Here is a 17,100-nt window from a genome sequence, read left to right as displayed (position 1 = left end):
ATAAAGCTGAAAACAGCACATACAATGCTATATAGCCATCTCCCCAAGTGGCAAGTCATATTTCAGCCATAATGGCAGCAAACACACTAACTTAGAGTTATATACTACAAAAACAAAAACTAAAGAACGATGGAGAGGAAAACTTCTAACCAGACAATCAGGGATGACAAGGTCATGGTCAAAAGGAGAGATGGTAAGCAGGGACTATATAAGACACGGCAGAGAAACTTACATATCACTACTGACCACTAACAGTCAACATGAAGATTGTGAGTAGTGTGTATATGAGTTACTATTCTCAGCATGTAACTTTATAGCAAACATTTATGTGACTTTCCATTTGTCAACAATTTTTACTTTAAACAAGAATATGTCATTTATAATAAAAACATACTAAAATTTCCTCTTATAAACTCGTATGATAGAAGACATGTCTTATATGGCAGGCGCTCTTCTTCACCGTGGCCATCGCCGTCCCCCAGTTCAGCTACAGTGCACCAACTGGAGACTCCAGTGAAGAGCTTAATGTGGTGCCCATACTGAAATATGACAACGTCCATGGGCCAGGAGGGAGTAGGAACGTCGAAGTGGAGACTGGCAACGGCATCGCACTTTCACGTTCCTACTCCTTTGACACCGGCGCACAAACTCAGGCTGGACAATATTCGTGAGTATCAAGAAAACCTTTTTGATAGTATAATACAATCATATCTAACTGTAGATATTCATACAGTTTTACTGTAATATAACTAAATGTAACAATAACATCCTTTTTGTTGTATATACAGATACACTGCTCCTGATGGCGCTCCCGTCGTTGTGAAGTTCGTCGCCAACGAGTTCGGCTACCAGCCAGAGTCTGACTACCTACCAGTGGCTCCCGCGTTCCCACACCCAATCCCTCAGTTCGTTCTTGACCAAATCGCCTTCGCTGCTCAGGAGGACGCTGACCGAGATTCTGATGAGGACTAATGACTCAAGACCTCTAGGATAAATCACATATGATTTTGTACTGCTACCCGATATATATTTATTCCCTGTATATTCTAAAAATAAAAATCAATCAAACGTGTCTATGTCTTTTAAGCTGCCTAAAAAAAAGTAACCTTCTTTTGTCCCTCAAATCTTCAAACTTCTTTAACGCTGAATAGAATTTCCTTTCACTTTCAAGCAATTCATGTATCCTACGCTGTGGAGAGAAATATATAGCATAAACGCCGTTTATTCATATAAAAGCTCCATCACAAAATAAGATTTCGATGTACCATACGTGAATATTGGAAACCATCGATACCAGGGTAAGAAAATTAATTACTATTAACAATGGCTGTTTTATGGTCTTCTGTGACGGATGCTTTTCAAAACATGAGTCAGCAAATGTACTCAAACTTCATGAATCGGTTGATTAAACCATGAATGACCGAAAACGCTGAATTCAATTTCCTTGAGAAATTTATAATCTACTAATATTTTAACAATATTTAGTGCTTCATCCGTAAAATATCAGAGTTCATTAAGATTTTCTTTGAAAATATCATATGGAATCACGAAACTTATTATTGACTATGTAAAAAAATGACGACATACGTGGAGCTATTTCGATGATAACAACCTTATCAAAACTTTTCTTTATACATCTGTTAACAAAAGAAAGTATATTGATAAAAAGAATGTCAATACTTACCCCTGCAATTCTTGTCCATTTATATACCGATCCACTCCACACTGATTAACAAAATAATCATTACATGTTGCTTCTGACGGTGGGAGGATATAAAACTGTGATAATTTGAATAATTCAGCAAAATTTTAAAATGTAATAAATTACATTTTGTTTACAAATGTATGCACATACGGACAGGTTTCGATACGATACTAACACGCAAAACTTTGTGTTCAGAGTCCAGTTTGCTTGTTCTTGTGATTTAGTGTTGGTGTATAGGTTTTGCCCTAAAAGGTATAGAAAATGAAGTAATATTTCACAATTAGTTATTGTTAAATTGCGTATGTGAAACTGTTAAAAATAGATAACATATATTTCTACCTTCAAAAAGTATGTCTTTCCAGTACGAACTCTGTTTCATCGTGTACAAATTGTTTTCCTTAGAAAAAAGGAAGAAGTAGCAGTTATACACAATTATCATAACATTGTATATAAACCTATCATTCCCAGCATCTGTCGTAAAACGCACGTAATATAATAAAGATACATTTTATTGGTATCAAATTTTTCAGTCAGCAATAACTTCGAAAAGTTTTATTTTATACTTATATTAGTACATCTAAACAATAGCTATTTTACCTTCGATCTTTAGAAGCACATTCTTTGTTGTTGTTCATTACCGTTTTGAAGATGTGAAATGATCTCGTCATATTATGGATAAAGAATCTCGAGATTTGTCAATTCTGTGTTTTCAAACCTATAACTCGGAAAGCATATGGCAATACAACAACTGTAAACCAATCGGTGCTGCTTTATCACTGAATTCTTTTTCCGCCTGTGATAATGAAATTTTACAAAAGCCACACATGATACATAGGAATCATACTTAGTCGTGGAAACATCGTAAAATGATAAGAAGAATTCTAATCACACTTTCGTTTGCACAGCTTGTGGCGAAAGATCTACCGAATATTTACATGAAAATGATAATAGTTTTCAGTTAGTATAATGACAAAGTTAATTTTCAGTTCCTCAGGAAACTACTTATTGCTGGCGAACTAAAAAGACGCATGTATGTTTGAATAACCTTTATTCTACAAATAAACGTGCCGAATAAATACAGTGGACATTTGTACAGTAATCCATGGGAATAAATGCAAGAGACTTAAGTTTCTAATCTTCTTCAGAATCACTGTCAGCGTCCTGCTGAGCAGCGAAGGCGATCTGGTCCAGAACGAACTGAGGAATTGGGTGGGGGAACGCAGGAGCCACTGGCAGGTAGTCAGACTCGGGCTGGTAACCAAACTCGTTGGCGACGAACTTCACAACGACTGGAGCACCACCAGGAGCAGTGTACCTGTATGTACAACAAAAATGGTGTTAGTGTTACCTTTATTTATATGCACACTAAGATGGCATGAATATTGATAGTTAGATAGTCTATTAAACTACCCAAAGGTTATCCTGATACTCACGAGTATTGTCCAGCCTGAATTTGTGCACCACTGTCAAAAGAGTATGAGCGTGAAAGTACGATGCCGTTGCCAGTCTCCACTTCGACGTTCCTATTCCCTCCGGGCCCATGGACGTTGTCGTACTTCAGTATGGGCACCACATTAAGCTCTTCACTGGAGTCTCCAGTTGGTGCACTGTAGCTGAATTGGGGGGCGGCGATGGCCACGGCGAAGAAGAGCACCTGTCCCGAAAGATATTACTTATCGTAAGACTTTACAGATTAACTTTTTACAACATGCTAAATGTAAATGTTGTTCACAAAATATATTTGATTAACACAAATATGTCTTTCATGAAGCGACCCATTATGAAGACAACACTGTACTCACAAACTTCATGTTGACTGTTGGTGGTTAGTACTGATGTGCAAGCCTCTCTACCGTGGCTTATATAGTCCCTGCTTAACGCCCCTCCTTTACACAGTGACCTTGACATCCCAGTTTGTCCGGTAGATGTTTCCCCGTCCCTCTCTTAACTCTAGTTTTCTTATATCAGTACATCATTATAGGACAGTGTGTTTCTTTTCATGCTAAATCACATATGGTTTGTCAATGGTATATATAATTCTACAGTAGTTTCTGTTACTGCTGAGGTTTTTCATGTAGACTGCCAATGTAGGTGTCCACTTTTTGTTTACTGCGGTTGAATGAACGGTGGTTAACTGTTGCTTTTTCAAGATCTGTATCTAACAGAATTTGAACTCCTTTTACTGAAAACAGCTCATGAAATACTATATAGCCATCTCCCCTAGGGGCAAATCTTATTTCAGCCATAATGGCAGCAAACACACTAACTTAGAGTTATATACTACAAAAACAAAAACTAAAGAACAATGGAGAGGAAAACTTTCAACCAGACGATCAGGGATGACAAGGTCATAGTCCAAACGAGAAATGGTAAGCAGGGACTATATAAGACACGGTAGAGAACCTTACATATCACTACTGACCACTAACAGTCAACATGAAGATTGTGAGTACAGTGTATCTGACTTACTATTCTCAGCATTTGTGCTCATATCATCAGTTTATCGCAAAAATTTTTGCGGCTCTCTATTTCTCAACAATTTCTACATTAAACAAAAGTATGTTGTTTATATTAGAAATACAATAGATTTTTTTCGTATAAACTTGTATGATAAAAGATATGTCTTATATGGCAGGGACTTTTCTTCGCCGTGGCCATCGCCGTCCTCCAGTTCAGTTACAGTGCACCAACTGGAGACTCCAGTGAAGAGCTTAATGTGGTTCCTATACTGAAATACGACAACGTCCATGGGCCAGGAGGGAGTAGGAACGTCGAAGTGGAGACTGGCAACGGCATCGCACTTTCACGTTCCTACTCCTTTGACACCGGCGCACAAACTCAGGCTGGACAATATTCGTGAGTATCAAGAAAACCTTTTTGATAGTTTGATAAAATGATAAGGTAACTGTTAACATTCATACTGTTTTCTTGTACATATAACTAAATGTAACAATAACATCTTTTTTGTTGTATATACAGGTACACTGCTCCTGATGGCGCTCCCGTCGTTGTGAAGTTCGTCGCCAACGAGTTCGGCTACCAGCCCGAGTCTGACTACCTGCCAGTGGCTCCCGCGTTCCCCCACCCAATCCCTCAGTTCGTTCTGGACCAGATCGCCTTCGCTGCTCAGGAGGACGCTGACCGTGATTCTGATGAGGACTAATGACTCAAGACCTCTGGGATAAATCACATATGATTTTGTACTGCTACCTGATATATATTTATTTCCTGTATATTCTAAAAATAAAAATCAATCAAACGTGTCTATGCCTTTTAAGCTGCCTAAAAGAAAGTGAACATCTTTTGTCCCTCAAATCTTCAAACTTCTTTAACGCTGAATAGAATTTCCTTCAATTTCAAGGAATTCATGTATCTTACGCTGTAGAGAGAATTATATAACAGAAACGTTGTTTATTCATACAAAAGCTCCATCACAAAATTAGATTGCGATGTACCATACCTGAATATTGGAAACCATCGATACCAGGGTAAGAAAATTAATTACTATTAACAATGGTTGTCTGATGGTCCACTGTGACGGATGCTTGGCAAAACGTGAGTCAGCTAATGTACTCAGAACTCATGAATCAGTTGATAGTAAACCACGAATGTCCAGAAACCCCTTATTTCATTTTCTTGAGAAATCTATAATCTACTAATCTTTTCACAATATTTAGCGCTTCATCTGTAAAATATCACAGTTCATTAAGATTTTTCTTAAAAATGTCACATGGAATCTTGAAACTTATTATTGACTATATGCAAAGTATAACAACATACATCTATTTCCATGATAAGAACCTTATCAGAACTTTTCTTTATACATCTGTTAACTAAAGAAAGTATATCAATAAAAAGAATGTCAGTACTTACCTCTGTAATTCTTGTCCATTTATACACCGATCCACTCGACACTGATAAACAAAATGATCACCACATGTTGCTTCTGACGGTGGGAGGAAATAAAACTGTGACAATTTGAATAATTCAGCAAAATATTAAAAGGTAATGAAATATATTTTGTTTACAAATATATGCACACTCGGACAGGGCTCGATACGATACGAACACACAAAACTTTGTGTTCTGTTTCCAGTTTGCTTGTTCTTGTGATTTAGTGTTGGCTTATAGGTTTTGCCCTGAAACGTAAAAAAAATGAAGTATTTTTTACATTTAGTTATCGATAAATTACGTATGTACAATAGTTAGAAATAGTTAGAATATATCTTTATCTTCTTGAAGTATATCTGTTAAGTACGAACTCTGTTTCATCGTGTACAAATTATTTTCCATAAAGAAAGGAAGGAGTAGCAGCTATACAATATTATCATAGAATAGTATATAAACCTATCATTCCTAGCATTTGTCGTAAAACGCACGTAATATAATAAAAGTACATTTATTAGTATGAAATTTTCCAATCAGCAATAACTGCGGATAATTTTATTTCATACCCATATTAGTACATCTAAACAATAGCTATTTTACCTTCGATCTTTATAAGAACATTCTTTGTTGTTGTTGATTACCGTTTTGAAGATGTGAAATGTTCTCGTCATATTATAGATAAAGAATCTCGAGATTTGTGAATTTTGTGATTTCTAACCCATGACTTGGAAAGCATAAGACAATACAACACCTGTAAAACAATCGTTGCTGCTCCATCACTGAATTCTTTTTCTAACTTTGATGGTGAAATTTTGCAAAAGCCGCACATACATAGGAATCGTACATAGTCGTGGAAACATCGTAAAAAGATAAGTATTCAAGTCACACATTCGCTTGCACAGCATGTGGCGAAAGATCTCCTGAAGATTTTTGTGAAAATGAAGACAGTTTTCAGTTAGTATAATACCAACGTTAACTTTTAGTTCCCAAGGAATTTACTTCTTGCTGGCAAACTAAAACTACACATGTATGTTTGAATAACCTTTATTCTACAAATATACGTGTCGAATAAATACAGTGGACATTTGTACAGCAATCCATGGTAATGAATGCAGGAGACCTAAGTTATTAATCCTCATCAGAATCTCGGTCAGCGTCCTCCTGAGCAGCGAAGGCGATCTGGTCCAGAACGAACTGAGGGATTGGGTGGGGGAACGCGGGAGCCACTGGCAGGTAGTCAGATTCGGGCTGGTAGCCGAACTCGTTGGCGACGAACTTCACAACGACGGGAGCGCCATCAGGAGCAGTATATCTATATATACAACAAAAAAGGTGTTAGTGTTACCTTTATTTATATGTACAGTAAGATGGCATGAATATTAACAATCAGATATCATTCTGTTAAACTACACAAATGTTATCTTGATACTTACGAATATTGTCCAGCCTGAATTTGTGCGCCGGTGTCAAAAGAGTAGGAACGTGAAAGTGCGATGCCATTGCCAGTCTCCACTTCGACGTTCCTACTCCCTCCTGGCCCATGGACATTGTCGTACTTCAGTATGGGCACCACATTAAGCTCTTCACTGGAGTCTCCAGTTGGTGCACTGTAGCTGAACTGGGGGATGGCGATGGCCACGGCGAACAGGAGCACCTGTCGCAAAAGATATTACTTTTATCGTACGAGTTTACTGATTAAGTTTTTACAGCATGCTAAAAGTAAATTTTGTTCACAAAATATGTTTGATTAACGCAAATATTTCTCTGATGAAGTAACTCATTATGATAAGAATATTATACTCACAAACTTCATGTTGACTGTTGGTGGTCAGTACTGATGTGCAAACTTCTCTACCGTGGCTTATATAGTCCCTGCGTAACGCCCCTCCTTTACACCGTGACCTTACCATCCCTTATTGTCCGGTAGATGTTTCCCCGTCTCTCCTTTAACTCTCGTTTTCTTATATCGGTACATCATTATAGGACATTGCATTTTTTGTCATGGTGAATGATATGTGATTTTTCACAGTTATATATAATTCTACAGTAGTTTCTGTTACTGCTGAGGTTTTTTATGTGGACTGCCAACAGATGTAGGTGTCCACTTTTTGTTTACCGCGGTTGAGTGGGCGGTGGTTAACTATTGCCTTTTCAAGACCTGCAGCAAATATAGGTTGGACTCCTTTTACTGCCGCCTAGTTAAATGAAACTGAAAACGTCACACAAAATACTGTACAATCATCTGGCCAAGTAGCCAGGCATATGTCAGGCATAATGACAGCAAACACACTATCCTAGAGCTATATACTGCAAAAACAAAAACTAAACAACAATGAAGAGGAAAACATCTAACCAGACAGTCAGGGATGGCAATGTCATGGTCAAAAGGAGAGATGGTAAGCTGGGACTATATAAGACACGGTAGAGAACCTTACACATCAGCACTGACCACTAACAGTCAACATGAAGATTGTGAGTACTGTGTATATGAGTTATCATTCTCAGCATTTTTGTTCATGAGTCACCTCATCACAAAAACTTGTGTGACTCTTTCTGTTTCTTAACAATTCTAACATTAAAAAGATATCATTCATATTGAACATATACGAAATTTTTTTTCTTATAAACTCGTATGACAAAAGTCATGCCTTATACGGCAGGCGCTCCTTTTCGCCGTGGCCATCGCCGTCCCCCAATTCAGCTACAGTGCACCAACTGGAGACTCCAGTGAAGAGCTTAATGTGGTGCCCATACTGAAGTACGACAACGTCCATGGGCCAGGAGGGAGTAGGAACGTCGAAGTGGAGACTGGCAACGGCATCGCACTTTCACGTTCCTACTCCTTTGACACCGGCGCACAAACTCAGGCTGGACAATATTCGTGAGTATCAGGATAACCTTTGGGCAGTTTGATAATACTGATATCTAACTGTTAATGTTCATGCCATCTTACTATACATATGATTGATGGTTACACCAACACATTTTTGCTGTATATACAGGTACACTGCTCCTGATGGCGCTCCCGTCGTTGTGAAGTTCGTCGCCAACGAATACGGCTACCAGCCCGAGTCTGACTACCTGCCAGTGGCTCCTGCGTTCCCCCACCCAATCCCTCAGTTCGTTCTGGACCAGATCGCCTTCGCTGCTCAGGAGGACGCTGACCGAGATTCTGATGAGGACTAATGATTCAAGACTTCTGTGATAAATCACATATGATTTTGCACAGCTATCCAATGTATATTTATTTTCTGTTTATTTCAAAAATAAAAATCAAGGAAACATACCTATGCATTTTAAGTTATCTAATAGAAAGTACACTCATTTTGTTTCACAAACCTTAACTGTTCTTCAGACGTTGAATAAATTTGCTTTCACTTTCATGGAATTCATAAATCTTACGCCATACACTGTGGAGAAAAATATATGACAAAAACGCCGTTTATTCAAAAAAAAGTTCCATCACAAAATGACATTTTGATGTCCCATACGTGAATGTTGGAAATCATCGATACCAGAGTAAGAAAATGAATTGATATCAACAATGGTTGTTTTGTGGTCTTCTGAGATGGATGCTTGGCAGAACGTGAGCCAGCAAATGTACTCAAAGCTCATTATCCCGTTGATAGTAAACCACGAATATTCGAAAACAACATATTTCATTTTCTTGAGAATTATTCAATATACTAATTCATTCATATTTAGTTCTTCATTCGTAAAATATCACCGTCCATTAAGATTTTTCTTAGAAATATTTTATGGAATCGGTAGGTGTCAAGTCTGGTCACAGATCTGGATGACGATATACTCAGTCAAAAGGTCTGGATGATCTGCAGGTTTTTTTAATCATTCTAACTGTGATGACAATGGCCATTTCTAAAAATATTTCAAAGACAGAGAAACAAAAGCTCATAACATTCGCGAAACTTATTACTGACTATGCAATAGATGACGACGTAGGTGGAGCTAGTTCTATGATAATAAATCTTATCAGAACTTTTCTCTACACATCAGTTGATAAAAGAAAGTTTATTGATAAAACTATCAATACTTATTTTTGTAATATATGTCCAGTTATACATCGATCCACTCTACACTGATATAAAGATCATCACAAGTGCTTCTGACGATGCGAGGAAATGAAATTGTGAAAATTTGAATAATTCAGTAAAATATTAGGTGCTAGTAAACTGTATTGTGTATACTAATACATGCACACTTGGACAGGACTCGATATGATAATGAACACACCAAACTTTGTGTTCAGTGTCTAGTTCGCTTGTTCTTGTGGTTTTGTGTTGGGGTATAAACTATACATTGAAACGTATAACAAAAAAATGAGCTAATATTTCTTTTTCATTTAGTCATCGATAGTTTACGTATGTGAAATTGTGAAAAGAATGGATAGCATTTTTGTTTCTTATCTTCTCAAGTATTTTTTTTCCAATACGAACACTGTTTCAACATGTACCTCTTATTTTCCACAGAACAAATAGCAAAAATATCTGTTATACACCATTATCATAAAATGATACATAAACCTATCATTTCTGCCATTTGTCATAAAACGCACGTAATATAATAAACATACATTTTTTGGTGTTAGATTTTCAATCAGCGATGACCGGAAAAATTAATTCAATACTTATATAAGTACAACTAGACAATAGCTGTTTTACCTTCTATCTTCAGAAGCACATTTTTCGTTGTTATTGTTTCTTAGCGTTTTGACTATGTGAAGAGTTTTCTTTATATCATACATAAAGAATTTCGAGATTTGTGAATGATAAGTGTGTTTTCTAACTCATGACCCGTAAATCATATGACAGTACAACACCTGTAAAACAATCTGTTGCTTTATCTCAGAAATATTTTTACCCAATATTACAACGAAATTTTACACAAGCCACACATCATACATCGGAAACGTACTAAGTCGTGGAAGCATCGTAAAAAAAATGAGTATTCTAGTCGCACATTCGCTTGCACAGTTTGTGGTGAGAGATCTACGAGAGAGTTACGTGAAAATGAAAACAGTTTTTAGGTAGCTTAATGAAAACGTTAACTTTCAGTTCCTAAGTGATTTACATATTGCTGGCGAACTAAAAATGCACTGGTATGTTTGAATAACCTTTATTCTACACGTATACATTGTTAATAAATAAATTGGACATCTGTACAGCAATCCATGTGAATAAATGCAGAAGACCTGGTTCATTAGACCTCATCAGAATCTCGGTCAGCATCCTCCTGAGCAGCGAAGGCGATCTGGTCCAGCACGAACTGGGGGATTGGGTGGGGGAACGCGGGAGCCACTGGCAGGTAGTCAGACTCGGGCTGGTAGCCGAACTCGTTGGCGACGAACTTCACAACGACGGGAGCACCATCAGGAGCAGTGTACCTGTATATACAACAAAAAAGGTGTTAGGGTTGCCTTTATTTATATGTGCAGTGAGGTGGCATGAATATTAACAGTTAGATATGATTCTATTAACTATCCAAGGATTATCTTCGTACTCACGAATATTGTCCAGCCTGGGTCTGTGCGCCACTGTCAAAAGAGTATGAACGTGAAAGTGCGATGCCGTTGCCAGTCTCCACTTCAACGTTCCTACTCCCTCCTGGCCCATGGACGTTGTCGTACTTTACTATGGGCACCACATGAAGCTCTTCGCTGGAGTCTCCAGTTGGTGCACTGTAGCTGAACTGGGGGACGGCAATGGCCACGGCGAAAAAGAGCACCTGTCGCGAAAGATATTATTTTTATCGTACAAGTTTACAAAGTAAGTTTATACAGCATGTTAAATGTAATTGTTGTTCACAAAATATATTTGATTAACAAATATTTCTTTGATGAAGCGACTCACTGTGAAAAGAACACTGTACTCACAAACTTCATGTTGACTGTTGGTGGTCAGTACTGATGTGCAAGGTTCTCTACCGTGGCTTATATAGTCCCCGCGTAGCGCCCCTCCTTTGCACCGTGACCTTACCATCCCTTATTGTCCGGTAGATGTTTCCCCGTCCCTCCTTCTTTAATTCTGGTTTTGCTATATCAGTACATCATTATAGGTCAGTGTGTTTGTTGTTATGATTAATAGGATATGATTTGTCAGTGATATAAATACTTCTACAGTGGTTTCTGTTACTGCTGAGGTTTTTTATGTACACTGCCAACAGATGTAGGTGCCCACTTTTTGTTTACCGCGGTTGAATGGGCGGTGGTTAACTGTTGCCTTTTCAAGATCTGTAGCAAACAGAATTTGGACTCCTTTTCCTGCCGTCTAGTCATATAAAACTGTAAAGTCACACAAAATATCATTTAACCATCTCTCAAAGTGGAAAGGCATATTTCAGCTATAATGGTAGCAAATACATTAACCTTGAGTTATATACTGCAAAAAAAAATACTAAAGAACGATGGAGAGGAAAACTTCCAACCAGAAAATCAGGAATTGCAAGGTCATGATCAAAAGGAGAGATGGTAAGCAGGGACTATATAAGACACGGTAGGGAACCTTATACATCAGTACTGACCACTAACAGTCAACATGAAGATTGTAAGTACTGTTTATATGTGTTACTATTCTCAGCATTTGTGTTCATGAGTCACTTCACCGAAAATTTTTCGGTGAATCCTTCTGTTAACTAACAATTATTCCATTAAACAAAGATATCATTTATATCAAACATACGGCAGAATTTCTTCTTATAAACTCATATAACAAGAATCATGCCTTATATGGCAGGCACTCCTTTTCGCCGTGGCCATCGCCGTCCCCCAGTTCAGCTACAGTGCACCGACTGGAGACTCCAGTGAAGAGCTTAATGTGGTGCCCATACTGAAATATGACAACGTCCATGGGCCAGGAGGAAGCAGGAACGTCGAAGTGGAGACTGGCAACGGCATCGCACTTTCACGTTCCTACTCCTTTGACACCGGCGCACAAACTCAGGCTGGACAATATTCGTGAGTATCAAGATAACCTTTGGATAGTTTGATAAGATAATATCTAACTGTTAATATTCATGCCACATTACTGTATTTATAACTAAAGGTAACAATAAGACCTTTTTTTCCTGCATATACAGGTACATTGCTCCTGGTGGCGCTCCCGTCGTTGTGAAGTTCGTCGCCAACGAATACGGCTACCAGCCCGAGTCTGACTACCTGCCAGTGGCTCCCGCGTTCCCCCACCCAATTCCTCAGTTCGTTCTGGACCAGATTGCCTTCGCTGCTAAGGAGGACGCTGACCGAGATTCTGATGAGGCCTAATGACTCAAAACCTCTGTGATAAATCATATTGTACTGATACCCGATACATATTTATTCTCTCTGTATATTTCAAAAATAAAAATCTATCATACATACTTATGCCTTTTAAGTTGTCCAAAAGAAAGTACGCTCATTTTGCCCCGCAAATCTTAACAGTTCTTTTTATGCTGAATAAAATTTGTTTTCACTTTCAAGCAATTCACAGATCTTACGCCCTTCGCTGTGGAGAGAAATATATAACAAAAATGCCGTTTACTCAAACAGAAGTTCCATCACAACATAAGATTTCGATACATTATACGTGAATGTTGGAAACCATCGATACCAGAGTAAGAAAATGAATAGATATCAATATTGGTTGTTCTATGGTCTTTAGTGACCGATGCTTGGCAGAACGTGAGCCAGCAAATGTACTCAAAACTTATGAATCCGTTGATACTAAACTGGGAATGTCAGAAAACTATATTTCAATTTTCTGAAAAACATATAAATCTTCTAAGGAAAATATCACCGTCCATTAAGATTTTTCTTAGAAATATCATATGGAATCGGTAAGTGTCAAATTTGATCACAGGTTTGGATAACGATATACTCTGCTAAAAGGTTTGGATGATCTGCAAGTTTTTTAATCATAATAACGGTGATAACAATGACCAGATCTCTGAAAAATTCAAAAGAAAGAGCAGCAAAAGCTCATAACTTTCGCGAAACTTATTACTGACTATGCAAAAAAATGGCATAAGTGGAACTAGTTCCATGATAAGACTCTTATCATAACTTTTTCTATACATCTATTGATAAAAGAAAGTTTATTGATGAAAAAATCTAATCCTTACCTTTGTAATTCTTTTCCATATATATTGTGATCCACTGTGTTTCATCATGTGCTACTAATTTTCCATAGAAAAAGTTGCACAAGTAGCAGTTATACACAGTTGTTATAAAGTGGCATATAAACCTACCATTCCCGCCATTTGTCGAATAACGCATGTAGTATGATAAAGATATACTCTAATCGTATTCATTTTCTTAAATTAGTGATAACTTCGAAAATTCTATTTCATACTTATGTTAGTACATCTAAACAATAATTATCTAACCTTCGATCTTTAAAAGCACATTTTTGTTGTTATTGTTATTTACCGTTTTGGGGATGTAAAATGTTTTCTTTATGTCATACGTAAAGAATTTCAAGATATCTGAATTCTAAATGTGTTTTCTAACTCATGACCCACAAAACACATGACAGTACAACACCTGTAACACAATCGGTGTTACTTTATCGCTGATTTTTTTTTCCCACTGTGATAACAAAATTTTACAATAACCACACAGTATACATAGGAATAGTACTTAGTCATGGAAACATCGTAAAAAGATAAGAGGTATTCTAGTCACACATTCGTTTGCACAGCATGTGGCGAAAGATCTACTGAAGATTTACGTGAATATAAAAAGGGTTTTCATTTAGTATGATGACAACGTTAGCTTTCAGTTCCTAAGGAATCTACTTGTTGCTGGCGAACTAAAAATACGCATGCATGTTTGAATAACCTTTATTCTATATACGTGTCGAATAAATACAGTGGACATTTGTACAGTAATCCATGGGAATGAATGCAGGAGACCTAAGTTATTAATCCTCATCAGAATCTCGGTCAGCGTCCTCCTGAGCAGCGAAGGCGATCTGGTCCAGAACGAACTGAGGAATTGGGTGGGGGAACGCGGGAGCCACTGGCAGGTAGTCAGACTCGGGCTGGTAGCCGTATTCGTTGGCGACGAACTTCACAACGACGGGAGCGCCACCAGGAGCAGTGTACCTGTTTATACAACATAAAGGCGTTCGTGTTATCCTTGGTTATATGTATAGTAAGATAGCACAAACATTAACAGTAAGCTATCATTCTATCAAAGAATCCAAAGGTTATCTTGATACTCACGAATATTGTCCAGCCTGAGTTTGTGCGCCACTGTCAAAAGAGTAGGCACGTGAAAGTACGATGCCATTGCCAGTCTCCACTTCGACGTTCCTACTCCCTCCTGGACCATGGACGTTGTCGTACTTCAGTATGGGCACTACATTAAGCTCTTCACTGGAGTCTCCAGTTGGTGCACTGTAGCTGAGCTGGGGGGCGGCAATGGCCACGGCGAACAAGAGCACCTGTCACGGAAGACATAACTTTTATCGTATGAGTTTATAAGATTTAGTAAATATCTTAATATTTTCATTGTAGATGCTGCTTACAAAACAGAATGTGAGAAATATAATTGAAAAGACTCCTTATGATGGATGCACAACTGCAAAGAATTCTAATTCATATACACTGTACTCACAAACTTCATGTTGACTGTTAGTGGTCAGTACTGATGTGGTGAGGTCCTCTACCGTGGCTTATATAGTCCCTTCTCAACGCCCCTTCTTATGACCATGACCTTGCCATCCTTGACTCTGGTTGGATGTGTCTCGGCCCTCCTTTGATTGTGTTTTTGTTATAGCAGTGTATGATTATAGTTTAGTGTTTGTTGTCATTATGGCTAACACATGCTTTGTCAATGGTATAAATGTTTTTAGAGTTGTTTCTGTTAATGCTAACTTTTTTATGTAGCTTTCTAACGGGTGTCGATGTCCACTTTTTCTTTAACGCGTTTGAATAGGCGGTGGTCAACTATTGCCTCTTCAACCCCTGCGGTAAACAAAGTTGGACTCCTACACCAGATCCATTGTTACATAAGCTGAAAAGTTTCAGAAGAATACTATCTAGATATATCTAAGAATAAGATATTACTTTACCGTCGTAATGGCAGCGAACACACTAACCTGCACTAGCAGAAATAATTTTCAAAGAAGGATTGAGAGGAAAACTTCCTAACAGACATTCAGGGATGGCAAGGTCATGATCAAAAGGAGAGATGGTAGGCAGGGACTATATAAGACACAGTAGAGAACTTTACACATCAGTAGTGACCACTCACATTCAACATGAAGTTTGTGAGTGCAGCTTTTTTTCAGTATCAGTCGCTTCAACAACAGCATTATGTTTAACTTATTCTGTTTTGAGAGCAATATTTACAATAAACGTATGAATATTCTTCTTATAGATTCGTACAATAAAAGATATATCTTTCACTGTAGGTGCTCCTGTTTGTCGTGGCCATCGCCGTCCCCCAGCTCAGCTACAGTGCACCAACTGGAGACTCCAGTGAAGAGCTTAATGTGGTGCCCATACTGAAGTACGACAACGTTCATGGGCCAGGAGGGAGTAGGAACGTCGAAGTGGAGACTGGCAACGGCATCGCACTTTCACGTTCATACTCTTTTGACAGTGGTGCACAAACTCAGGCTGGACAATATTCGTGAGTATAACCTTTGGATACTTTGAGAGAATGATATCTAACTGTTAATATGCATGCCATCTTATTGCACCTATAACTAAAAGTGACACTAACACCTTCTTTGTTGTATATACAGGTACACTGCTCCTGGTGGTGCTCCCGTCGTTGTGAAGTTCGTCGCCAACGAATACGGCTACCAGCCCGAGTCAGACCACCTGCCAGTGGCTCCCGCGTTCCCTCACCCAATCCCTCAGTTCGTGCTGGACCAGATCGCCTTCGCTGCTCAGGAGGACGCTGCCCGCGCCCGTACCCTCCACAGAGATTCTGATGAGGTCTGATGGCTAAGGTCTCCTACATTTTCCCATCCTTGTGTCAATCACAAGGAATGTTGTACAGTAGAACGATATATTTATTATCCATGTATATTTCAAAATAAAGATGTATAAACTGTAAAGCATTAGTAAATATATTCCTTAGAACCCTGAACGTATCATTCTTGTTGTAGCCGTCCTACGGGTCTTGATCTGACTGGAAGTTTTAACACAAATTCCAAGATACCACATCACAGCTGTCCGATCACAACTGTCCGAAAACATATATTCTCTCCTTGAGACTCAATGTATTGGTGATTTTTTTCATGACTTCTCAGTGTGTTATATATGCAAAAATGGGAAATTTTCCACAATCTTATTGTTCATCTTTATAATAATCCCGTTTAGCAGATTTCAAACCCTATTCATAGGGAAGTTGACGATATAAACTGATAAAAGTTCTTGATAATCTGTGAGTTTCTTGATTATATTGATGATGTTGACAATGGATAGCTCTTTTGGAAATATGCAAAGAAAGAGCAACATGAGGTCATAACAAAATAACTATTCATGGAACTTTTTAGAAA

At 38.1% G+C, this 17,100-nt stretch overlaps 10 protein-coding genes across 10 annotated transcripts in view; 5 read left to right on the top strand and 5 right to left on the bottom strand.

Annotated features, from left to right (window-relative positions):
* Positions 1–17,100, bottom strand: part of LOC139747524 (cuticle protein AMP1A-like) — a 126,296-nt gene that overhangs the window by 49,355 nt on the left and 59,841 nt on the right. The gene's annotated exons all lie outside the window — the stretch shown is intronic.
* On the top strand, positions 211–1,072 carry LOC139747547 (endocuticle structural glycoprotein SgAbd-8-like). The gene is made up of 3 exons (XM_071659956.1): positions 211–269; positions 447–667; positions 789–1,072. Exons 1-3 carry the CDS (start codon positions 261–263, stop codon positions 970–972), a joined length of 414 nt encoding a protein of 137 aa, XP_071516057.1. The 5' UTR covers positions 211–260; the 3' UTR covers positions 973–1,072.
* Positions 2,737–3,655, bottom strand: LOC139747522 (endocuticle structural glycoprotein SgAbd-8-like). Its single transcript, XM_071659923.1, has 3 exons — positions 3,508–3,655; positions 3,139–3,359; positions 2,737–3,020 (listed from the first exon to the last, which is right to left on the bottom strand). Exons 1-3 carry the CDS (start codon positions 3,514–3,516, stop codon positions 2,837–2,839), a joined length of 414 nt encoding a protein of 137 aa, XP_071516024.1. The 5' UTR covers positions 3,517–3,655; the 3' UTR covers positions 2,737–2,836.
* LOC139747591 (endocuticle structural glycoprotein SgAbd-8-like) lies at positions 4,095–4,968 on the top strand. The gene is made up of 3 exons (XM_071660037.1): positions 4,095–4,150; positions 4,341–4,561; positions 4,685–4,968. Exons 1-3 carry the CDS (start codon positions 4,142–4,144, stop codon positions 4,866–4,868), a joined length of 414 nt encoding a protein of 137 aa, XP_071516138.1. The 5' UTR covers positions 4,095–4,141; the 3' UTR covers positions 4,869–4,968.
* LOC139747588 (endocuticle structural glycoprotein SgAbd-8-like) lies at positions 6,622–7,544 on the bottom strand. Its single transcript, XM_071660034.1, has 3 exons — positions 7,398–7,544; positions 7,027–7,247; positions 6,622–6,905 (listed from the first exon to the last, which is right to left on the bottom strand). The coding sequence occupies exons 1-3, from the start codon at positions 7,404–7,406 to the stop codon at positions 6,722–6,724; spliced, it is 414 nt and encodes a 137-aa protein (XP_071516135.1). The 5' UTR covers positions 7,407–7,544; the 3' UTR covers positions 6,622–6,721.
* On the top strand, positions 7,963–8,879 carry LOC139747590 (endocuticle structural glycoprotein SgAbd-8-like). Its single transcript, XM_071660036.1, has 3 exons — positions 7,963–8,065; positions 8,254–8,474; positions 8,596–8,879. Exons 1-3 carry the CDS (start codon positions 8,057–8,059, stop codon positions 8,777–8,779), a joined length of 414 nt encoding a protein of 137 aa, XP_071516137.1. The 5' UTR covers positions 7,963–8,056; the 3' UTR covers positions 8,780–8,879.
* LOC139747571 (endocuticle structural glycoprotein SgAbd-8-like) lies at positions 10,711–11,631 on the bottom strand. Its single transcript, XM_071660005.1, has 3 exons — positions 11,484–11,631; positions 11,115–11,335; positions 10,711–10,994 (listed from the first exon to the last, which is right to left on the bottom strand). The coding sequence occupies exons 1-3, from the start codon at positions 11,490–11,492 to the stop codon at positions 10,811–10,813; spliced, it is 414 nt and encodes a 137-aa protein (XP_071516106.1). The 5' UTR covers positions 11,493–11,631; the 3' UTR covers positions 10,711–10,810.
* Positions 12,107–12,964, top strand: LOC139747540 (cuticle protein CP14.6-like). The gene is made up of 3 exons (XM_071659945.1): positions 12,107–12,153; positions 12,343–12,563; positions 12,686–12,964. The coding sequence occupies exons 1-3, from the start codon at positions 12,145–12,147 to the stop codon at positions 12,867–12,869; spliced, it is 414 nt and encodes a 137-aa protein (XP_071516046.1). The 5' UTR covers positions 12,107–12,144; the 3' UTR covers positions 12,870–12,964.
* Positions 14,410–15,247, bottom strand: LOC139747593 (endocuticle structural glycoprotein SgAbd-8-like). The gene is made up of 3 exons (XM_071660038.1): positions 15,204–15,247; positions 14,810–15,030; positions 14,410–14,689 (listed from the first exon to the last, which is right to left on the bottom strand). Exons 1-3 carry the CDS (start codon positions 15,210–15,212, stop codon positions 14,506–14,508), a joined length of 414 nt encoding a protein of 137 aa, XP_071516139.1. The 5' UTR covers positions 15,213–15,247; the 3' UTR covers positions 14,410–14,505.
* LOC139747539 (endocuticle structural glycoprotein SgAbd-8-like) lies at positions 15,822–16,670 on the top strand. The gene is made up of 3 exons (XM_071659943.1): positions 15,822–15,858; positions 16,003–16,223; positions 16,339–16,670. Exons 1-3 carry the CDS (start codon positions 15,850–15,852, stop codon positions 16,538–16,540), a joined length of 432 nt encoding a protein of 143 aa, XP_071516044.1. The 5' UTR covers positions 15,822–15,849; the 3' UTR covers positions 16,541–16,670.

This window comes from Panulirus ornatus, chromosome 69 (assembly GCF_036320965.1).
Source record: "Panulirus ornatus isolate Po-2019 chromosome 69, ASM3632096v1, whole genome shotgun sequence".
NCBI classification, from domain to species: domain Eukaryota; kingdom Metazoa; phylum Arthropoda; class Malacostraca; order Decapoda; family Palinuridae; genus Panulirus; species Panulirus ornatus.
The sequence above is the reverse complement of the archived record's forward strand: the minus strand, read 5'-3'. Positions and strand labels throughout refer to the sequence as shown.

Coding starts and splice junctions, on each gene's coding strand:
- LOC139747547 (XM_071659956.1), top strand. Junction 668..788: donor ACTCAGGCTGGACAATATTC/GTGAGTATCAAG, acceptor TTGTATATACAG/ATACACTGCTCCTGATGGCG.
- LOC139747522 (XM_071659923.1), bottom strand. Junction 3,021..3,138: donor ATTCAGGCTGGACAATACTC/GTGAGTATCAGG, acceptor TTGTACATACAG/GTACACTGCTCCTGGTGGTG.
- LOC139747591 (XM_071660037.1), top strand. Junction 4,562..4,684: donor ACTCAGGCTGGACAATATTC/GTGAGTATCAAG, acceptor TTGTATATACAG/GTACACTGCTCCTGATGGCG.
- LOC139747588 (XM_071660034.1), bottom strand. Junction 6,906..7,026: donor ATTCAGGCTGGACAATATTC/GTAAGTATCAAG, acceptor TTGTATATATAG/ATATACTGCTCCTGATGGCG.
- LOC139747590 (XM_071660036.1), top strand. Junction 8,475..8,595: donor ACTCAGGCTGGACAATATTC/GTGAGTATCAGG, acceptor CTGTATATACAG/GTACACTGCTCCTGATGGCG.
- LOC139747571 (XM_071660005.1), bottom strand. Junction 10,995..11,114: donor ACCCAGGCTGGACAATATTC/GTGAGTACGAAG, acceptor TTGTATATACAG/GTACACTGCTCCTGATGGTG.
- LOC139747540 (XM_071659945.1), top strand. Junction 12,564..12,685: donor ACTCAGGCTGGACAATATTC/GTGAGTATCAAG, acceptor CTGCATATACAG/GTACATTGCTCCTGGTGGCG.
- LOC139747593 (XM_071660038.1), bottom strand. Junction 14,690..14,809: donor ACTCAGGCTGGACAATATTC/GTGAGTATCAAG, acceptor TTGTATAAACAG/GTACACTGCTCCTGGTGGCG.
- LOC139747539 (XM_071659943.1), top strand. Junction 16,224..16,338: donor ACTCAGGCTGGACAATATTC/GTGAGTATAACC, acceptor TTGTATATACAG/GTACACTGCTCCTGGTGGTG.